This window comes from Megalopta genalis, chromosome 2 (genome assembly GCF_051020955.1).
Source record: "Megalopta genalis isolate 19385.01 chromosome 2, iyMegGena1_principal, whole genome shotgun sequence".
In the NCBI taxonomy this organism is placed as follows: Eukaryota; Metazoa; Arthropoda; class Insecta; order Hymenoptera; family Halictidae; genus Megalopta; species Megalopta genalis.
The window spans coordinates 14,316,416-14,340,283 of NC_135014.1; the positions used below are offsets into that span (position 1 = coordinate 14,316,416).

Genomic DNA, 23,868 nt, shown 5'->3' on the forward strand with positions numbered 1-23,868 from the left:
TGAAAATTTTATGCCCGTACAGAATGTTCGACTAGCCGCGGTTAATATTGCAACGGGCTGATTCTACAAGGTAAAATAAGACGTCGTAGAATCACCCCAGTATAGATAGCTCCTGGAATCACCGCTTAAAATATTTACCTCAACGAATATTCTGTATAATGTACGCCGCTTCTTCTTTTTAGTTCGTATACCAGGTAACTCCATGCACAATTTAAAGGGTTTCCTGGCGAGCGGATACCGAAGCTCGCCGAGAATATGACACCTCGTTCTTAGAAAAAGAAAACCGGGAAACAGTGTTAACTTTTGGCCGACATGAATTTGTTAGGGACTTTGTTACCCGAACGTAATATCATGATGCCAAAACGTTCTATTATCTAACAATTTCGTTCGTGTTCTCTGCCAGCTGATCGTGGATCTAAATAATACGATGATTCGAAAAAACATTCTATTATATAACAATTTAATTCAAGTTCTCTACTAGCTGATCATGTAATTAAATGACGCAATGATTAGATAGTAGAACGTTTGGATAACAGAATATTGTAAAAATAAATGTTCGGATAAGGGAGCCTCTATTGTAGTGAGAATATTTTTCCCAGAGAAGTGAACTAAGATAAAAGTTGCTATTATGAGGGTACCGATGTGTTCAATTGTGACCCCTTCTTGAAACAATAGCACAGATAATGGAATAAAAAATAGATAAAGCATATGGAAATGGATGTGAAAATCTCACTCATAGTTTTGAATATTGTTCTTTATGGACGGTTCAAGACGATTAATTACAATTAATAATTACAATTGAGAGTATTTATAAACGTCTTGGCAGTAGGTACACGCTCGTACTCTACTATTTTACTGTTATTATTTTCTATTCATATTAAATAAATATTTGAAAGTTCATTACGTTATCTAGAAACATCGATCTGTCGAACGGTATTATGAATATTCGATAATAACATTTTTAATTGTAACGATGATAATCGATGACACTCTTCTACCTCTTAAAAGCCGTTCCATAATAGATACTTTAACCTTGTGTATCAGCGACTGCAACAATGAGAACGAAGAAAAATTACCCTGACCTATTGTTATGTACCTGATCCAATCCTACGTTTTCAGCTTCTTGAATAAGGAATACAGTTCGAACATCGTCACAATATCGACATTTTTCAGCAAACAGTTAAATATAAGAAACGACTGACATCTTACCGTTCTAGCTGTTATTTTCCCAGTGCTTATTGATCCAAGAATTCTCGGACGTCCGCCGGATGTATCATTCAAGAATATAAAACAATTGTTAATGGAAGACAGAAGGCTCGGAGAGATGAACGGACCGAAAATAAAACGGACGGTTCAGGATCTCGAGGATGCCAGCTCCGAATGAAAGACCGATCGATAATTTCGCATGAAGCAAAGTTTCGAGCGGCGGGAAGTTTCGCGACGGACAAGCAATATCGCCGAAACCGTCTCCACGGGTGCCACGGGGCCGTTTTAATATCTTCCAGGTCCAGGGTCGAGGAAGTAATTCTCGGGGGCAGCGAGTCTCTCTCGCCTTATCGCCTAATCCGCGGCGAGATCGATCGATCACCGGCAGTCGGAAAAGAGACGGTCTCGCGTGAGCGTTTCATTAATTGAAAACGGCTGCCGGAACGTAAGTCGTCTTAGCCGCGGGATGGACAGGGGGTAACATCGATTCGGGGTTAGCCTTACGTTCGAATTAATCCAGGTGAGCCGAAGTTAGATCTGGCTTCGGCTAAGCCGGGCTTTTTGGTGACTTAGCCGGCCACGTGACACCGAATCTCCGTCTTAGCCGGGACCGGATATATATATACGCGGCGGCGAGTCGAAGGACGTGGCGAGCCGACCCCGCAGTCCGACCGAGGCGAGGCGAGACGAGGACGAGAGGCGACTTTCGCGGAGGAAACGGTCGCCTAACGTTCGGCCCAAGGTCCTCCCGGTAAATTCCAGCATTTGCCGGATGACCGGGGATTAGGGAACGTTTGCCGAAGGCTCGGCGGACCGAAAGATCCTTCGACGACTCCCGCAGACAAATCCCGCGGGAGGAGGGGGGGGGAGGGGCGGAGTGGTCGGGACGCAAAAACCTGCAATTTTTATTGCACCGCGGCCACGCCGGGCCGTTTAAGAAGTTCGAGAGCGTTCTTCCGACCTCGGCCGGCCGCCGCGGATCACGGCTTTTTTTCCACGTTAAGACCGATTAGCGATCTAAACTTCGATGAACTCGAGAGTTCGGGATCCCCGTCCGACTCAGGCCCAAGAGGGTCCTGTTAGACCAGCCCCGAGGATCGACGGCGTAAGGACCGGTTTATCTTTAGTGCTCCGGCGCCAGACGTTTCTTCGCGTGGAACTCGATTAAACTTCCATCGCAACTTTTACGAGACATTGTCCGGGCTTAGGAGGGTGCGCGAACCCGAGAGCCCGGCGCTCCGTGCTGACTCTGTCCCATTCGGCTGGCCCGTTCGCGATCTTCTAAAAATGGTTAATTGATTATGCTGCGTACGAAGCTGGCAATTATTCCCGGGGTTTCATCGTTGTTCCTGGATCTCAGGGCGGAAGAAAAATTGTCGGTGCGGAAGCCTCGAATCTCTGAACAGGTACGTTACTTTCTCAGACTTCAATGTATAGCTTTGGTCACGGGAGTTACTAATTTTGATAATCTTTCCATTAGAGTTAAGTATTTTACACTTTTAACGCTAAACTTATCGAGCCGGTTTTTATTAATAATAGTGTATGAGTGTAAATTAATTTATAATTACATTCACTGAAATAATGTTGGACTGTTCTCACACTGTGTTCCTATATATACACATACTCTCTCTCTCTCTCCTCCTGTTTCTCTTTCTGTCTCCTACGCATATATAATTTATTGCTAATGGAATAATTGCATGCAAAATGGTCTGTTGGGTGTGAGTCAGATAAGAAAAACCGTGTAGCTACGAGATACGTGGTAAATACTAGGTACACGACTGTCAAATCGTGGCATGTGGCCTTCGAATTGCCTTCGAATCGTGTCATGTGGCTTCCGAATTGCCTCCACATTGTGTCATGTGGTTTCCGAATTGCTTTCGAATCGTGTCATGTGGCCTCCGAATTGCCTTCGAATCCTGTCATGTGACCTCTGAATTTCCTTCGAATCGTGTCACGTGGCCTCCGAATTATCTTGGAATAATGTCATGTGACCTCCGAACTCGTCGAGAGGGTCTACGTTTCGGCTCGAAGGTGGATTCGTTATACGAGCTAGACGATTCTCCGGATGTTGATGCGAAACGGTCAAGTAGCAACGTCGATGACGGTTTGGTATCCACTTAATTGCAATCAGCCGGAACAGTCTCGAGAGTTGGTCGGTGATTGCCGGCGCGGCACAGCGCGCGTCTCTATCTCTCGCGCGAGAGAGGAGACAGGCGCGAGTAGAGAGAAACAGAGAGAGAGAGAGAGAGAGAGAGAGAGAGAGAGTACGTTCTCGTGTGTACACACGAGAGATCGTGCTCTCATGTGCAACAATAGAAAGCCGTGTGTACGTAGGTGAAATCGAGGAGCAATTACCGGCGCAATCTCGTGACCCGAAGAGGATGGGCGACGGGAAGTCCGGGAAGGGCGAGAGGAGAAGGGCGAAACGGCGGGGAGAAGCCAACGGCGATATACTCGCGGATCTTGAGAGTCTCGTCCATAATAAACGCTTATCGAGGGGATTGGCCGATCGTCGCAGCCTCGGAAAGGCTTAAGGCCAGGTACCCTAATCTCAATTATCGTGCGATCCGCCCGAAATTTCGCCAGTGTCGATGGGAACCCTTTATCTAACGCAGCGCCGAGGCGCCGCCGCGTCGCTCTCTTCTCTGCTTCTCCCAGGATTTCGCTTTAATTCGGCTAGCCGCGGGCAATCGGTTTTGCGAAAATTATTCGCCGGCACACGGGGGAGCTCGCGCGAGCGACGGCTACCGCCGGATATCCGAATTATGCCTCCCCCTTACTCGGTCCCGAAAACCGCGACACTGCTCGATTCCAGCGACTCCTCGGCAGCCATCGAATCAGCCCGGAGAACGTTCCATCCTGCGTATACCCGCCGATAACCCGGGACGGCCGTCGTTCCGGAATCGAATCGAGCCGCAGAGAATTCCTGGACAGCGTCGCGACGCCGTGGAAACAAAGAGCGAGGCTGCGCGGCTGCACCCCGAGCAAATCCCGCGATCCTCTCTAATCTGATTCGGAGCGAAGTCCCGATGCAGCTGACATGCCTCAACTTCAGACGCGATACCGTCTCGTCAGGGATTGCCGTCGCTGGGAAGTGTGCCGTGCGCACGAATCGATTCGCTCAGATTTCTCTTTCGAACGGCGGAGTTCGAGCTCACGGAATTAAGCCGAGTCGGGTCGGGTCGGCTGTGCGGACGGGCCCGACCCCGTCCCGTCCTCCGCCTTGCGATTTTAATTGACACGGCGTGCACGCGTGTAAGTTCTAACAACAGAACCATCGAACCCTAAACGCGAATTATTATTATTATTATTTTATTACAATGTCAAGATTTGATTTATTTCAACTTTGTATAATTTAGACTATAACGTATGCACGAATAGAAGAAGCTCATCTAAAAATTTCTCATAGAAACATTTTCATAATATCAGGAATTTTGAACGAAAAAATTAGGATCCAGTCATTTTGATTAGTTTGGTCATTCTAGCGTTAACGCTAGATTTACAGAACGCTAGTTACGGAACACTGTTTTATATTAGTTTGTAAAAGTAATAATATAAGTAATAATATAAGTAAAATAATATATATAATTTATTCCGAACGAGTGTTATTATTGTAATGTTTGCCGCAGGTACACGTACTGGGTGTCTTAGGTTTTTCCGACTAAACCGTGCCAGCATATTTTAAGGATGAATGTCATATGAACGTAGGCGTAAAAATGCTTTATTAAATAATTATAAAACAATTACGAAATAACAGCGGACTGATTTTCGTACGACGTACAAGTATGTTAGTGTTAGACATTCTTTGTCGCAGAAAGCGGGATTCCAGACACTGTAGCACTGGATTACGACATGGCGGATCGAAGGCACGCGGCAAAAGATCGTTAACTAATAGGATAATTATCTCGGTGACGTTACAAACGAACGAACAGCGGTTTCCACGATCGCGAGGATGACGGTTCGCCGGAAATGTCGACCGACCGGCCGAAGCTCGCTGTTTCCGCTCGGAATCGTCCGATAACGTCGCGCGTCAGCGTCCGCGATGTTTCATTCCGGTGTAACGGAAACGCGCGTCGCATAGCGTCGCGTCGGTTTGATCGGCCTTTAATTGAAGTAACGTACGACGCTGGCTGAAGCCCGTGCTCGCGTGGAATCGCGGGGAGGATGGCAGGAGAATTGTGTGTGTGCGCGCGCGCGCGCGCGATGAATTACACCGACGTTCAACCGGGGTTCGATTACGCTAACGACACGCGTAAACACGCGAAACGGCACGCGCGATCGTTGCAAACGAACTGTCGTCGCTTCTCTGTTAACCGCGCGACACGCCGCCACGGGCTCGGGCTCGGGCTCGGGCTCGGGCTCGGGCTTGGTGCGGCACGCACTTGTCCGACACGAACGTGTCACGATCCACGAGCTGCCGGACCCGTTCCGGTCCCGCGAGCCGGAATCGCGGAATTCGATTTTGCCGCCGCGTTTATCGGCCAAACGAACCCTCCATCGGCAATTTCAGCTGGCGCGGTTCGACGACCCGTGTTTCGTATAATTTTATATGTGTTTTCCATCCGCCATCGCCCGGCCGGCGTTCCGCGGTCGACCGTCATCTTTCATCGATCGAAAGTCTCTCCGGGATCGACGGTTTTCAGTGCCGGAGAAGAAAGCATTGGCGTTGATAAAAAACCGTAAGAGATATCTCGTTTTACCAGTTATCTGTTTTTGACGAGAATACTAGTCACGAGGAAATGTCGATATTTTGTGTTACAACGAGTGCAGTAAATTCTTCCTAATTGACGCTCAGATTGTACACATAAACGGACAATCTGGGAAGAGGTGATACGATTATTCCAGCCATGCGGCTCGTTTTACAATCGTTGACGATCGGTAATTATAAAATCGAGCCGCAAGGCTCGAATAATTGTATCCCCTCTTCCCAAATTGTCTATGTTTGTGCACAACCTGAGCGCTAATTAGGGAGAATTTGTTCTGATAAATTTTGAGATGTTTGGAACATTTTGATGAAATAATACGAACGAATAAAAAGATGTTAATAATTATTATGAAGAAACTGTATATATGGTATCTAGGTTAATTAGTATAGTCATTCATCATCTTTATCATTGCTATCAATTGCAATCTACATAACTTTTTGTATACTCATAGTCGGTCCAATTTCTCCAAAAAATTGAATTCCTTCGAACCAATTTTAAAAAAGTTATTCCGATTGAAAAGTTGTTAACGTACTTTCCGAGGCGAGTATAATATACGTATATTGAATAAATAACTCATAAATGTATCTGTCCAATCTGAACAATCGGGAATTAAATTAATGACCCGCCAATTCCACGGGTTCCCTAAACTTTGTGTTGCGAGTGCCACGCGGGGTCATTCTCGGCCACGTGGAATGCGACCGGATGGCCCCAGGAGCGAATCCCAACGTTTCGACCGACCCTAAACGCGATAACGATCGGGAGGTCATCGGGGCCGGTGTTGTTGCGGACAAAAAATTTCATCGGACCCTCCGCGAGCCCTCGAGAGAAGGGCGCCTCGTATTCCTTTTTGCCGAACGCCGCTAGTTAACCCCTTTTCTCAGCCGGTGCGTTGGGAAAAATTTTTTTCCGTTCGCTACGCAGCGGAACGAGCGTCGAATTAAGGAAAGCAATTACAGATAATGGTCCCAACGGCACCCCCGGCGGAACCGCGCGGATGTCGGCTTCGGAGCGAACCGAGGGGTCAGAGGGAACGCGGTCGCGAGAGGAAGAGAGAAAGAAAGAGGGTCGGGAATCGGGAGAAGCGGAGGAAACGAGGGGGAAGAACCCATCCACGAAAGATACGAATGTACAGGGTGGTCATTAAGCGGCTGCGCCTTCTCCGCCATCCCTTCCTACTCCTCCCTTCCTCTCTCTCTCTCTCTCTCTCTCTCTCTCTCACATTCTCTCGGCTCCACTCCTCTCTGTTTCGCCCACCGTTCGCTCGTCTTTTTGGACATTAAGCCGTTTCGCGTGCGGTAATTTTCCCTGGGTCATTTTTGCCGCTCTTCTTGCTCCGTCGTTAACTTCACTTAGCTCTGTTTACCCCCCGCCGTCATTTTTCTCTGCCCCAACCACGCCGCCGTACTGCTTCATCCCCCACGGTCGCCAAAGTCTGCTACGCAGGCTGTTTCTCCCCTCCCCCCCTTCGCTCGTCTTCTCGTCGCGAAACGACGGAGTTCTCCCCTTGTCAACTTATTTCGTCGGCGACCGAACACCGTCGCTTGCGCTCCTTAAGCTCGCATAATTCCGCGGCCATAAGGAAAAACGCCGCAAGTCACAGTTTCAACAAATTTAAATCGATGCATTAACTGAACTATAGCATATGGGATTTACGTATTTACCAGAGGAAACGTCGTGAAAACAGTTTCCGTAGACTGGAAGAAATTGTGCAACTAGAAACACTGCTGATAGGGAGCATTAGGGCAGTGGCGGAGCCGGTTACCGCGGGGCAGCCAATTACTGTGCCTTTTTTTTTTGAAGCATTTTTTATTCTAATTCGATTAATTATTGTTTCGTTAAAATTAAGCATGTAAAAGGCGGACGTTCTTAAAATAACACAAAGATCGTTTCAAACTTTTCGATACTGAATTCGCGAAATTTTCTGTAGAGCTTATGGAAATGCTTAAGAAAGTGCTGAACGAATGGAGATGAATATTCAGTAAAATAAATAGCGTAAGGTAACGCAATGTTAATTGCATTGGTAAAACGTATTCAAATTACAGAAAAAAAACGAGACAGTGATCGTTTATTTGAATTTTTGTTTTCAGTTTCAATTTCAGATGTTTATTTACTGTGTACAGTAACTGAACCCATTTTTCGTTAACTAAGCGTTAATTACTGTGCATAGTAAGCGAATCTGTTTTTCACTCAATGCTTACCACGGGCTAGGCCTACATAACCTCAAATCTCAAATCATCTCTGTCGTATTTAAAAAGAGAAGAAGCATAAATGTGTGAATTTTTGTTAAAGCGAGTCATTTCTAATGCGAACTTTTAAATGACTTATTATTATATTAGATGTTTTTTTATAGAATATAAAATTCACGAAAGTATTTTAAGTATTTTAAGTATTAAATTTTTACCGATCTGGTGAACGGAGCTTTCAGCGAGAATATCTTGGAAGCGAAAACATGTGACATGCGGCGCTCTTCCTTGCAGCGACGGAATTAGCCCGTCAGAGGCGGATCCGGGCATTGACCGTTCGAAGTGATGCTTCGAATGAGATTAGAATAATAAACGCGCTGATTCTCTTTTCTCTGGAACGATCGTTTGCGATAGAGTCTTCGGGAACTCGCGAAAGTTAATTGAAAAGCACGCTTTTATTACACACTCCGTTCAACGGATCCATTAGCGAAGTATATAAAGTTCCGCTGAAATTTTCAGCTTTCTTAAGTTCGTCTATAAAAATTCGAATCTGCGTAAAGTACCGCTGCTGCTTATCGTAATATCTTCGAGATGTCTAAATAAGAACACTTGATTAGCTCGTCTGCATAGTCGAAAGTAGAGATACCCGTTTCACGTGTACACACGTGCATTGCAGAATGCACGAATTACACAGACATTTATTTTCCTTTTTTAAATAATTTTAACAAGTCGACAAGTTTGCTGTTTTGCATTTGATTGGCACATTTTTGTCCGCAAGTACGTAAAATCCGCGGACCAGCGATGGCATCAGGACTGCGTATCTTACTTCAGACGTTGGAAACATATAATTCGAGTACGTACATATAAAGGGTGTCCATTTTGGAGTGTTACTTTCATATTTTACGCCATTTAAATCTGTTGTAGAGTTCGTTCTGAAGGAAACGCTACGATGATTATGTTTACTAACTTTATCTGCAAGTGAACTACTTTCTTCAAATTTTTTAATTATTCTTTCGACTTGCACTTCGAACTTCTGCGTAACTTCCACCAAATTTGTATTAATTATTAATAATAAACAGAGACGTTGTTGAATCGAATGTCTCTCCATTGTCAAATGTTAAATAACATACAGTGGGTGTAGAAAGTGTTCGTACACCTTTTGAAACAGTATCAGTTTTTTATAATTTAACCACGCAGTCGAAATTTTTTTTGTAGATCACGATGACTCATATGCATGCTAACAATTTCATCAATTTTTGAAAATAATTTTTTAACCCTCTAGTAAACTAATCACTCTAACAACTCCCCAACAATTTACACCGTTTCGCCCAATTATAATAAAGTTATTACGTTTTAAAAAGTGTACGAATACTTTCTGGTACACAAATTTACGCACAATTGTAATAAAGTTATTACGTTTTAAAAAGTGTACGAATACTTTCTGGTACAACAAATTTAAATGCCATCGAAATTGAAAAAGAAACACTCAAAAATGGACAACCCTTTATAACAGGAGACCGTAATATACTGTTTATTTCTCGCGATCTAGTTCTCCAAGGAAAATATCCTCGGTGCTCCGAAAAGTCTTCGCCCTCGAAGGATTAATTACACGCGCATCTACGTACATTACAGGTTCAAGAACGTGATCTCTGGTCGAAAGCCAGAAGCAGAGAGAACCCTGTGCCAACAGTAAACCACGTATCGGCGAAGGTCTTGCCAGGGTTCGGCCGAGAAGAAGACTAATAACGCGTGAAACCGTTGGCAGGCATCGGTTGTATAAACCTCGGTAGCGTGGTCGTAGACGAGAGAAAAGTGTGATAGCGGCGTGGGCGTAAAAATGTAAACGATTTGTCGTGGTGAGCGGGTAGTGTGTCACTGGGTGACGTCGTGTGTACACGCGGGATCGTAAATATCAGGCTGGCGTGGAGTTTACAACGAGGTAAAACGGAGGGCACCAAATCAATTGTCAGTAAAGTGATTTACGGCCGCGGCGGCGTCTATCAATTTGCGAGTCGGGGGATGCGAGCGAGCGAACGAGCGAGCGAGCGAGCGTGGGACGACGCGCGCGTACATCGGCCTCGCCTAGGCTCGCTTAGGCGAGCCCTCGCATAGCCTTGCCAAAGCGCGAGCTACCAGCCGCCACGACTCCTCGTACATCAACTTCTCGACGTTCAAGAACAAACGACCATTACTTACCCCCACCTTCCTCCCACGTCTCTCTCTCTCTCTCTCTCTCTCTCTCTTTCTCTGTATCTCTGTATATCTCTCTCTATATATATTTCTGTCTCTATTTCTCTCTCTGTCTTCCTGTTTCTCCCTCGTCCCGTCTATCCAGCTCTCAGACCGCATTTGATTATCTTTCGATTCGCCCTTCTGCCGAGAGGGGGGCGCCGGGGTGGGGCCGAAGAGAGTCACGGCTACTTACCATTAAAACTCCCCTCGTTGGAAGTCGATCGGTGAAACGACCGGTTCCCTAATGAACGGGCCGAAAGTCGATTAGCGCGTAATTAGGACATTAGCTGGAAACTCGCGGCATTTAAATACGCCGGCTTCTCCGAACCCCCACACCCACCGTGCTCTTCCGTGTCCCGTCTTTTCTATCTCGCCGGACGATCTCGAGTTCCCGTGGCGCGCAGCGGATTTGGAATTTCTCGGCAAGAAGAATAACACAGGCCTGGCTAGAGAATGTTGCTACTTCTCCCCCATCCCCCCTTCTTTGTTCCCGTTTGCAACCGATCTTCGGGATCGACTACCACGTTTCGACCCGTCAACTTTAAGGCGTCGTCGGTGCTTCGGTTTAAAATATATTCGACGAGCGCAATTAAGAACGGTCACCGTTAATTGAACGACGCGGGACGGCAATTATTTCGTTCGTCGAACTGATTGAATTTGGCTGCTGGAAAATTAGAATTTAGATGGGAACGTTCGGAACGTGGAACGCATTGTGGCGGACCTGGATATGGTATAGTTGTGAGTCCACTCTCGGTCGGGGGTTAAACGCAGGGGTTGAAAACAGTTTATCAATTGATTTGGGCTCTTGAAACAGTTATGGATAGACTGCGGTTTTTTTATAGGGAATAAAAATTATCCATGTTAATTGTAAGAAACATAAGGTGAATGTCTTTCCTTTTTTGATAATTGTGATAAGTTGAAGATGATATAACAATATCCTCAGATTCTTTCGACAGAGTTCTTTCTGTCGCGAATGCATTAGATCTGCGGTCCAGTTGTGAAGAACCGAGAACGTGTTATTTTTTTTCTTTTTTGGTTATTGGTTTATCTTGCGAGTATTATAATTTTAACATTATCGAATTTGTTTATATTTAAGAAACTGTCAAATTGTAACTGTTGTATATCGAATGGAGATACAATAAGTTCTCCCTAACTGACGTTCAGATTGTGCACAAATATGGACAATTTGAGAAGAGGAGATACGATTATTCGAGCCTTGCGGTTCGTTTCTATAGTTGTTGACAATCGGTAGCTATAAAAACGAGCCGCCAGGCTCGAATGATCGTATCTCCACTTCCCAAATTGTTCATTTTTGTTTACAAGCTGAAGAAAAATTGGGGAGAATTTACTGTACTACAGATTAGAGGAACCATTTTTGATTTCGAGTTAAAATGGCTCCGACTGCGGATGATTAAGTCCCACAACATTTACAGTAAACAATACTTCCACCATATCGAAACGATTGTCCGATTTATAAATTCGCATCGAATCAAATATATGGAAGCTTTTATTTTCATTATGTAAAATAAAAGTTCGATAAATACTTATTATACTCGCATAGCTGTATTCGCATATATATTCTTCATAAATTACGTTCACGCCTTGAAATCAATGATAGGACAGATATAAAGCATTATATTTATTTTTTAAATGGGACAATCATTTCCATACAAATTATTAACGCGAATAGTACAATCATTTCGATACGGAGGGAATAATAAATAATACTATAATATATGACATCTACGAGCACACACTTACGGAGGAGAAAGTTCGTTTTACGACCCAAAATTGCCAAATGAAGTTCGCCGATTTAACAGGGAACGCTCTGTACAACATCTTGACGCGGTTATTTTCGAAAGCTTTTCAATCCGTTGTTAGAAGCGACGTCGGGAGCTCTTGTTCGTGGTCCTCGATGGAGAGCGGTTCGAGAAGCGCACCTTGAGGCTGCACCGGCTTGCAGTGATGCAGGCCGCCACGGCCGCCACGGTGCGACCTAAGTAGCGTGACGTACACACAGAGGGACTGGTAATGGGCGTGGTGCATTCGTCTCGGTGTGTTGTCTCGGGGGTGGCGATCCGTCTTGCTTACCAGCCCCGTCGCTGACACCACCCACGCGGGTGGAACAGCCGCCATCCGCTCGGTAGCCGGTTAGGAACCCGCAGCCGGAAACCCGGCAACGACCTTGCCCGCTGGATCCCCGAACCATTGTTAATCTCTGGGCAATCGGTGCTGGTCACTGTATCGATCAACGGTCAGCCTAACGCGGCCCGTTTCGCCTTGAACGCGTTTCTCGTTCGATTAAACTCACGCGTGACACGTGATTTTTCATTCTGTCGCTTAGCGCGTCCCCCCACTCCTCTGTTTCTCCTCCGCCATCAACTTTTCTCCCCTAAGGATCAACACGCCCGCTCCCCAAGAGAATAACACACTCTTCCGTCCGTGGATCAAGGACGCGACAAACTATGCAAACTATGCGGTGTGCTCCGCCACCGATTAACCTGCTACACGAGCGATACTCGTACGTCGAACCTAACCTCGAACCGTTGCCGCACTCCCGCGCGATCGGTCACGCGTTGATCGCCCAGCTGACGTCATGATTTCCCGATAAATTGACGCGCCAAAGTGCTCCCGAGTTTTCCCGCGGGTACAAATTGTTCCAGTCATCGTGGAGTTATCGATGGCTATCGTTAATTCATCGTTGCCGAAAATATTTCTGTCGTTGCTAACGATTTTAGTGCGCAATGAAGCTTCCTTGGGCGGTTTTGCAATGCTTGAGATTTTTGCCGGCAGTTTCCCTATTTGATTAAACAGTTTAACACTGTTTTACATGCTTACCTAACAATTGTGAGCGGATCTGACGCTCTACTTCAGAAGAAGGGCAGAGTTTCTGGCGAGAAGTATTTGATCCAGAATTGGGCATTTTTTTTTATTTCGATTGTTTCGAAAAAATATTTATCTGAGGTGATTATCCGAACGAATATCTTTTAGTGGAATTGTTTATTCGAGTAACAATTATTTAGTCTATTTTTTTATATTTTTGATAGCAATTAGCGATCACTTGCGGGATAATATTTGTAGGTTACATGTAGTGTAATATACAATAGTTTTGCATTACATTTTTACAGTATTTTCTTAATCTAGGCTTCTTAAGTTACTATATAATTTCGCAAAACAATTTTCTTTCTTCTAAGTATGATATTACTTTTGCTGTTTATTTGTGGTTGTTCCATTCTTTGATGGTATTGGGCATTTTTACTTTTTTTCTGGTATTGTTGTACTCTGGACATTCTATTAGGACGTGCTTCATTGTAAGCTCAGTGTTACAGTTGTTACGAATTGCTTTGTCTGTTTTAGAGAGTATGTGCTGATCTGTTATTTTAGTATGTCCAATTCTTAGTCGAGATAGTACAATTTGCTTCCTTCTTGTTAAATATACTGCGAGGTTGGTAGAGAATATTTACTTTCTCTGAATTCATGTAGGAGAGAGAGGAGTTTGAATGTATTCATTCTTGGCTCCACTTATGCTAAATATTTTTTGTTAAAAATTTCTGAGCATCCTCAAATGGGATTTCAATGTGCCTTAGGTCTACATTTATCTCGTTATTATTTCTTGGAATGTCAATATTGTCGTCAAGAGTTATGTTTTGGTGTCTATATAACTCGTAACTTGATTATATATATTGGGATTGTCAACAGAAATTATACAGAAGTTTTCTTTTTCAATTTCTAAGTTTTTTTATTGCGAGAAGAACAATGTAGATACTACAGGAAATTATTTATTATTCGTCATAAATTATTCTATCAATTTCTTCGAATAAATTATTTCATCTATTTGTTCATCACAAAATATTCTGCCTATTTATTCGACTATATTATTTTACCTACATATTCGTCATGAATTATTCTGTCTATTTATTCGTATAAATTATTTCATCTATTTGTTCATCACAAAGTATTCTGCCTATTTATTCGACATAAATTGTAAAATTATTCGAATAATAATGCGAATAATTGTTGGCTGTCTGTTTTTACATAATTTTATAAGGATATACTTGTACGAGTACATTATGGATCAGTTCAATCTTCAATTTTTGAAAGATGGTTAATTGTAAAAAAGAGTATGAAATAAATAAATCGATTAAACAATGGAAAGACACACTTTATATTCTATATCACATTTATTCAAATCAATTCCTTTCCGTACGAATTCCTGCACGAATAAATTCTTATTCGGATAAATTTTGATCTAGATAAATTTTTATTCCGATAGCGTCGTATAAAATTTTATTCGTTTGTCTGTATCTCTTACCCAACGTCCGAATAAAATTCTGCCCAACTCTGATTTGATCAAACATATACCAGCATTATTATTATTATTCGTATATTTGACGTGGAAGTGTGTTGCATTCGCGATGAAGACAGAAAATATGCTTGTCATTCGATAAGTCACAGAATTCGTTGTCTTCTTCATTGTTCGAAGTATTGCAAACAATACGAACCATTTCAAACTCTGTTACACGTTACAATACAGTAGAGACGAAAGTGAAGCAAAATCTATTTATTATTTCTTCTTCCCCAGAATCCAAATAAAATATAACACCTTCTCCGTATAATAAATAATAAATACATTATTTATAGAATTATTTCAATGATTTTTCGATTATATAAAACATTTAATTAGTAGTTGCAAATGAAATATAAATTTGCAAATGGTAAATTAATTGAATTTGCAACTGATATATTAATTGAATTTGCAACTAATATACAAATTCAATTTTCAACTGATACATAAATTTAATTTGCATCTGACATCATGATTTAATTTGCGAAAGACGTCTCGATTTAATTTGCAAATGATACATATTGATTTAATTTGCGTCCGACATATGAGAATTTCATTTGAAAATGAAATATTAATGTAATTTGTTATTTCTTATTTAAGATTCAAGATTAAATTCGCCGAACTCTGGCGACAATCAAAAATCTCTTCGAAAGAGCGAGAAACGAGGCAATCGAGGACTCACCGGTTCGCTTCTCAGCGTCTCGTGAAGTGACCTCGCTGACGATGACCGGGTGGCTTCGTCCCTTGGCGTTGATCGCGTAAACCGCGACGTGAACGCCCGCCTCCACGGACGCCTCCAATCCTGCCAGAGAGAAGCTCGGCTCGTCGACGTTGGACACGTTGTAGAGCGGCTGACTGTTCGACAAGAAGTCCGCGTCGCCGTGGTACACCTCCAAGATGAATTTCTGGGGGAGGCCTCCGTCGTAGCCAGCGACGCATTTCACCTCCACGCTGGTGGAGGTCTGGTTCGCCAGCGTGCAGTTTCGTACCGGGAACGGTCTCCCTGAAACGTGCGAACGTTCGCCATTATTAAACGACGAGGCAGCCAGTCTCGCCGCTCCGACCGACTCTCTTAATCATCCTGGAATTAATCATCGAATTTCTACGAACGATTACCAAGTAAATTCCTGCGAAATTAAAGGAACTCGATTAATAAAACCGTTCGAGCTCAACTGTTGCTAGAACGTTGTTCCGCGGACGCAGGCAACAGGCGCTCCTTGCTTTCGGTGCACTTCGAATCGCTCCCAGGGGCAGAACTGTTCAAGAACAACTGACGACCGAAAAAGAAGAAACTTTCAAAGTCTATTCATCTTGTTTTCTTTCTGCAGAATGCCAGGAATATACACGCCTGTACCCTCGATCGCAACGGAGCTGGAACTACGCATCCCCACAGGGTATAGCAGACTTTTCGTCCGAGGAGAAACATACTTTCGATCAGAATTTACGAACCGTTCCGCGCGTTATCCGCGTGATAATCCTCGATCCGGCGAGATCGGACAAGAACAATGGCTTACAGAGAGTCACGGTTGTGCCCGCGATTCATCAAAACTCGGTATTCTCAAAACATCTAGGTTCCAAGACCGCTCTCTCTCACTCTATTGTCCGCGCCTTGAATGGGCGTGGCTTTGTTGCTCTCGACGAGGGCTAGAGCAGTGGCCCCAGGGCGATTCACGTTCACACCTATTCTAGACGACCCGGCCAAGGTTCTCGAAGACAAAGCTACTCTCTTATGAAAATCCCAGGACCTCTGGAACGAACAATGTTCGAGGGCTATTTTTAATGAACGGAGAAGCCCCGTGCCGCGGCACCGCGATCGCGCGTTCCAGCTGGAATTAAGACAAGGGGAAATAATGCTCGCCTGTGATTCGATTCGACGCTCATTCGCCGGCCGGTTGCAGTGGCCTGGCCACGCTAGAACGATAATCGTTTGCGCGTCGGCCGCGTTACGAGCGGGTCGGTTCAACGCTAGACGGGCTTTCCTCTTTTACTCGTGTTACACCGAGGGAGAGAAGGAGAGAGAGAGAGAGAGAGGCAGTGAGAGCTCTAGGGAAGCTCGCCGGGAGCGGTGAGATTCGCACAAAGTAACCGTGGAATATTGCAGAGCGACCGACGGCGGTCGAGCCACGGCCGTTCACAATCGTAACGTTCTAAAGAGCCAGCCAAGACTGAAATCCTTTACGAAGCAATTTCACGCGCCGAGTCGTTTTAATATTCGGGAACTTCCGGAACGTCAACTTTTTCCACCGCCCACGCCGGAATCCGCGAAACCACCCCCGCCGCCTCAGACCGATTCCTCGACTCAAGGCTCGTCTCTGCCGTGGACTCGGAAAACTCTAATAAGCAAGGTGTTTCGGCCGCGCAAAGTCCAATCCCCAACTTGTCCCTCCACACGTACTTTAATCGCCCGCCTTCTATGCTCTCCGGCTTCGTAAATTATTCCTCTGACACTCCTTCTTAGTCTGGCATACGTTCGGTGGACGAACGAATATTCCAACTTTTCTTAGCTGGTCAGGAAATTTACAATAATACCGAATCATTTTCCCGGCATTTTGCTGGCATGTATACTGCATTCTTGAAACAAAATTCGAAATTAGCAGAATGATGACTTAATCCCTTCCTTCCTAATGTTGCGTGGAATGACCCGGAAGGAATAGAGTATTTGAAGGGTGGAGGAGAGTGGGACGAAAAAGTCGGGGTATTCGGAAGTTGTAACGTTGTGGAAACTCGTCGTTGTTTTCGTTAGTAAACTATTATTGTTATTCAAACTGTCATAAAATTCCTGTTGTTTCGATGAAAAATTTACTCAACCCACACAAAACTAATGTCGATTTTTAATTAAAATTCATAGTGTCGATTCTACCCCCATATAAATTGTCGAAACAATGTAAAACTATTAAATTAAATAAAGATCCTACCAAATTTTAAATTCAATTTATACAATTGTATAAGAAGCTCTCTTCACAAATCAAATTTGATATCATTTTTAATAAACTTTAAATTATGATCGTAACATATAATAATAAAATTAAATAACGTATCTAAATCCATACAAATCAAATTACAAATATAAATTCTATCCTGTATTCAAAAATCTTAGCGCGAAGGATCATCCCTGAAGAACATCCGAACGGATTTTCCACCATAGTACAGTAAACTCTCTCTAATTTTCCTTCAGCTTGTAAAAAGAAAATGGACAATTTCGGATTATTCGAGCCTTGCGCGTCGTTTTTATAATTGCTGACAATAGGCAACTATAAAAATGAATTGCGAGGCTCGAATAATCGTATCTCCTCCTCCCAAATTCTCCGTTTTTGTTTACAAGCTGAAAGAGGAGATCAGAGAGAATTTACTGTATATGTTTTCACAAATTCTAGTCATTCTTGGTACCATCCGAAAAGCAGACAACGCTAACATAAGTAGAATAGCAACGGTTTCCACCGGTTTTATAGCTTAGGAAGCGGATAATCGGGATTCTCGTCCAGTCCATTCGGAGGTCAGCCGGCATCGCGAATTCGCGAGTCACCTGAGAACTCGATGGAAGCTGACCGGTCTAAGCTGATATCCGCCGCGATTTTTGTTATCGCGCTGCCTCGTTTGTCGGTCTTTGTCCGGTAATATTTCCCGAGTACTTTGTAGCCCTCGAAGGCTCCACGCTCTACAGGTTGGGGCTGAGAGAGCAGGGCGCCCCGACGCGCCCCGACGCGACTCGACGCGAGAGAGAAAGAGAGAGAGGGAGAGGGAGAGAGAGAGTCCCGCTCTCCCGCTCTCTGGGAATCAAGCTCCGGCTGGGTCCCGAGTGAAAAATGTTTACGCGTCTACGAGTGGCAAGGATTTAGTGTACCGGGATAGTAATGGTCACGGAGATGTGTCCCGCTGTTTTTCGCCCCCTCGGTCTCTCCTCTCTTCGTTCTGACTCCTCCGCCGAGTTTCACTCCTCCTTCTCCCCCACGCTCTCTCTCTCTCTCTCTCTCTCTCTCCCTCTCCACTGTCTCCCTCTATTTACCTACAGGATGTTTCGTTTGAAGTAACGCACTCAATTATCTCCTAAACTTATAGATCGTTTCGAAAAATGTGTCAAATGAAACTTACCCTGTTTCAAGGGGTACATTATAATGTAATGGTCGCAAATTATTGCCGAGTGGACGTGCTTCCACGTTTCAAAATAACCTTGGCCTTTTTTTTATGCAACTGTATGTTTTATTATGTAAACGGATCGCGCGTTTTATGGTCGATTCATTGACCTATAATGTGACATCGATCTTGGAAGCTCGTTCAAGATCATTTAATGCTGTTCGAATGTTCCTTAACCTTCGTTGACATACAAATGAAACAGAATTTGATGCGTCCGAAAAATACTATTTAATTTGGCTTAATACTATTTAATGTGCAAGCTGAGCAAGCGAATGTTTTATTTTGAAATTTGGATTATTGATTCGTGGATGCAACTTTGTTATTGGTACTGTTGAGAAAGTAGGAGGGTGGGGCATCTTGAACATTGCAAACGAACCAGAATCGACGCACGAGTAAAGCAACTGAGTGATCTAATGATAATATCATTAGATAATAATTGACAAATGGATTTAGGCCATTTTCAAAATAAACGGCTCATATACTGCACGGCTTATAAAAATGTAGAAATGTATAGTTCTATTTAAAAAACCAAGGTCACCCTGAAATCTCGGAAGCGCGTCCGCTCGGCAAAAATTTGCGACCATTATAGGATTTCTCCCTCGAAACAGAGTAATTTTCATTTGACATATTTTCTGAAACGAACTATAGTCTATGAGATAATTGAGTGCGTGGCTTCAAATGGAACACCTCGACCTTCTCTCTCTCTCTCCCTTTCTTTGTCTCTCTATGTATCTTCCTACCCCCTGTCTTCCGCCGCTCTCTCCTGCCGCGCTGATGCAGTTTGCGTTCTACACGAAATTCTTTTCCCCTTCTGGCAGTCAAAGCGCGCCGTTGTAGTCGTGATTCGACGCGCGGGCGGTCCTCCGCGCGCTGCATCGCGCCGCGTATTTTTCTCCTCGGTCTTCCAGCCCCGTACGTTTTTTCCCACCACACCGTCTCCTTGTTCGAAATAAAATTTCCTTTCCCTTAAGCAGACAGCCGGAGCCATGCCGAGACTCCGAGAAAATAAATATTGTTCGCCTCTTCCGACGACGCGGAAAGCGAATCCTTCGGTCGCTTTTATTTCGCGTCGCTTCCCTCCCCTCCCCCGCTTCGTCCCTTCTCTGTGTTTCTCCTCTCGCCAATCTATTTATGCGTCGTGCACCTTGCTGCCTCGCCACGCTCCGCTTGGCGGATTCCTGGTTCCCGTTAATCATACCCTCCCCTTTCTCCCTTCCTCTCTCTCTCTCTCTCTCTCGTTCTCTCTCTTTTTCCCTACTCTTCCGTCCCCGCGTCGCAACCTTTTGATCGTTTTAAGAGACTCGTTTCCTTTTATCGACTCGCAGTGTTCGCAACCAGTTCTTCGGGCTGGATTGTAAGTAAATTTGCGGAAAACGATTCGATTATTCTGCGCAGCGTGGAAAGAATGCGACGACTCCAAATTGCTTCTCAATTAGCGACTTGCTCGGGCAAGACGGTTTTTGATGCGCAACTATTTTCGAGGCTTAGGCATTCATGTGTTAGAGTCTTTTGTATTCCGTCCGGTCGAACCAAGTACTGTCCCAAAATTATGGCAGTTCCGGGGAATGAGGGATTCCTGAGGTTATTTGAAGTAACTTTCTCCTTAGCGAAAATGTAATCCGCGGCGTCATTTGCGAGTTATTAACGAATCACAGTGACCAATAGGAAGCGAGGCGGCCGAACCAATGGGCGGAACTGGGCTTCGTCCGCTGGTTGGCTCGGCCGCTTCGCGCCAGTCGTGCTCGCTCATTGGTCACTGTTTTTCGTTAATAATTCGTTAACGAAGCCGCGGATCGCATTTTCGCTAAGGACAAAGTTGCATCACATGACCTCAGGAATCCTTCATTTCCTGCAAATACCATAATTTTGGGATATCCTATATAAGTGCCATTCTGAGGCTCTGGGTTAGGTGCTGTGAGGTTTATCACATTACAGTTCCCTTACCAAAGGCTTCCTAAATAATCTTTTCAATGTAAGTGAAAAATTAGCTTGAATTTTATGAAAAATATATCACGTTCTTCACTCCATGGCTAGATCTTCCAGGAACAAACGTTATATTCTTTAGCAATGTTAAACAATGCGACCAGGTACTGGCAACTAATGTAACAAATCTAAACAAAATCTTTTTATTTATGCACAAGAGAATCAATATCTCGCCAGACTTATATTTAAATTTATTAGATGGCATATTTCTAGTAATCTTAAAAAGCAATCGATTCAGTATTAAAATAGTAAATGGGTAAAAAGACGGAAGATGTACTAGTTTTTTTTACAAAATAAAATAAATTATATAGTAATTATTAATAGAATAAATTATAGTATATGATATAGTGAATACATTATAGTATATAGCATAGTAAATGGATGGAAAGAAGACAGATACGTTGATTTTGTTACAAAAATTGATTTAGTTTTATACAGAGCTTTTAAAATTGATTTTTCTTTCTGTTAATTCAGTAAATACAAACACCCGAACAATTCGGCTCAAGATAAACCCCGGGTAAATTGGCCTACGATTAAATGCTGAACCGTTCAGTAGTAAGTAGCTACTCGTTACTCGACTAAATTGCTGGTCGTGTCCAAAGCAGACTCAATGTTGAGAAACTATGATTTAGTCGAAGCGTTTCGATGGCCGCGGGAGTATTTCCACGCGAAGGAACCGGCTGCATTTTCGACAGTCGCAGTTACTTGCAAATGATGTATCGAGAGGGTTGCATTTTCCTCTGCAGTCTGCCCCCCACGCCGTCGCATCGTTCAATTTATTTTCATCCGGTCCGGTAATGTATGTTTCGCGCCGGCCTTTTATTCAACGTCGATTGGAAATCGTATTCTCGATAAACCGGCCCCCTTCTTTTCACCCCGTTCGAGTCAATACCGGGCAAAATGGAATCGCGGCGATGGTTGTTTCGCGAATTTTTTGTTCACGGTTCAAAGGCACCTCGCAGCGGGCTCCGCGGCGCGTTATTTAATCAACATTGGGTTGTTACAACGTTTCCGCTCCGGCGACTCCTTTATTTCATTTCGATATAACGTATTCCGCGTTTTTCTCGAAAAGCCTCCCGGGGAAAAAATCGGAAGCGGTGGGAGCGAGAGGCGGATGGAAATTCAGAGAGAATGGGAGAAAGAGGAGAAAGTGGTTCGAACAATGCTCGAGCCACCGGTAAATAACTGGCTCAAGTTTTTCCGCGGGCCGCGATTTCTTCTTCGGTGCGAGTACCGCCGCCGTACACGATTTCCCGGACGCGCGCAACATCCAATACCAACAGCCGACAGATTTGAAAATAATTTTCTTCCGTCGAGAGTCGCTCTTCACGGGTCACTGCCGACGAAAGACCCGTCGGAGCTCCTCCCGCGACCACGTCGGCGAACGAAACCGACGAAATCATCCGGAGACCACCCTGTGCTTCTCGATTTCACACGAAATTCTGCAGCTTACTATCCGCTGCGTGGATGTGAGAAGAATTCAAGAATTACTGTGCACTATTGGTGGTACACGTGGCACGGAACGTGTTAAACGTACAACTAATCGATTAGGGGTACTTTGGATCGTGATAATTAGCCACGAAGATATGCCATAAATTAAATTTATATCGAGTTTGATGATCATTTTTGAGCAAATTTTAAGCTATCTTTCCATATCTCGTCTTATAAACTTCGAGGGGTGGTTTCATCCCCTAAATATGAAAACGAGTTAATACGAGAAAAGGTATATTTTATTTTTTATATTTACACTACTATTTTTAATAAACTTTTTGATAATATAACAGAGATAAAATCCAGAAAAACACATTGGAGAAACTAATTAATAGCAGGAAAAATAGAACATACGAACGAATTAAGAATAAATGCGGTGGTACTAGTTATTAACCTGCGAATTTAGAGTTTTCCATATAAATTTAAGGAACCGTTCTGATGCAAACTTCGCTACATTTCTGTGCAATAAGTTGTATTATTTTAGTCGCGCTGACAGTAAACAATGTTTTTCCATTCTGTACACTAACTTTCCGCTTTCTGTTATGCCTCAATTATTCCCTAGCATTCCTTCCGTTGTATTATCAAAATTGTTTAAATTTTTATCAAGAATAGTGGTGTTGTATATAATAGATATCTGATCTGTATTATAATATTATATATTATATATCTGATATGTATTATAATATGTATTATAATATCTGTATTATATATATAATTATATAATCCCAGGTTTTAATGTGCAAACTTTGTCAGTGTATTCTATGGCACAAAGTAAGAAAAATGTTATGTAAACATAGGTCATATAGAGCTTTATTAAGAAGTTATAACAAAAATTCAGAATATAGGAATAGTAATCAACTTGCTGTTACTGCGAGCATTGGCTTGAATAGATCAGCACATACCGTGTTTATGTAAGCTGTGTTTATTAATACATTTCGAAATGTATTAATAACCGTTGTTGACGATACATGATTGACATCGATCATCATCGATCATCTTCAACATTGATTACTATTCCTATTCTGAATTTTTGTTATAACTTCTTAATAAAGCTCTATATGACCTATGTTTACATAGCATTCTTTTCTTATTTTGTGCCATATAGGATATACTGACAAAGTTTGAACATTAAAACCTGGGACACCCTGTATAAGTAGCAGTTCGCGAACTCGTCAGCACTATCGCGAAACGCGAAACAATTTCTTTCTGTCCGTCGACTCGCGATGTTTCCTCTCGTTCCCTATTCTTTTTTCCTTTTCACCGCGATCGAAGGAAACGTTAACGAAGGACAAACGGCCCGGGAACGTCCCGCTAATGTTATCTATGTTGATCCATTAGACCGCGTTCGTACGCATGCGAACGCTCTCCGCCGTCGCAGCGTTAATCGTGTCGTGCCCGTTAAGTATTAGCCCCGAGCGTCGTTTATCGCCGTTTAACGCGTTCATCTTAATCCATCCGGCGGATTAATAATTGATCGGATATTATTGCGAACGGTGAATTATTTTCCTGTCGCTTTATCGGAGCCCATCGGTCGTCCGTTCCTTCGGAGCAAACTGTTTCGCCGTTGTCAGTCAACAAATTCGTTTTGCTC

At 43.5% G+C, this 23,868-nt stretch overlaps 1 protein-coding gene across 2 annotated transcripts in view; it reads right to left on the reverse strand.

Moving 5' to 3' along the window:
- LOC117219237 (kin of IRRE-like protein 1) overlaps positions 1-23,868 on the reverse strand; it is a 690,910-nt gene that overhangs the window by 25,061 nt on the left and 641,981 nt on the right. For both annotated transcript variants that reach the window (XM_033468215.2, XM_033468214.2), the window contains one exon: positions 15,355-15,675. In XM_033468215.2, the coding sequence (XP_033324106.2) occupies positions 15,355-15,675 (321 nt within the window). The remainder of the gene's footprint in view (positions 1-15,354; positions 15,676-23,868) is intronic.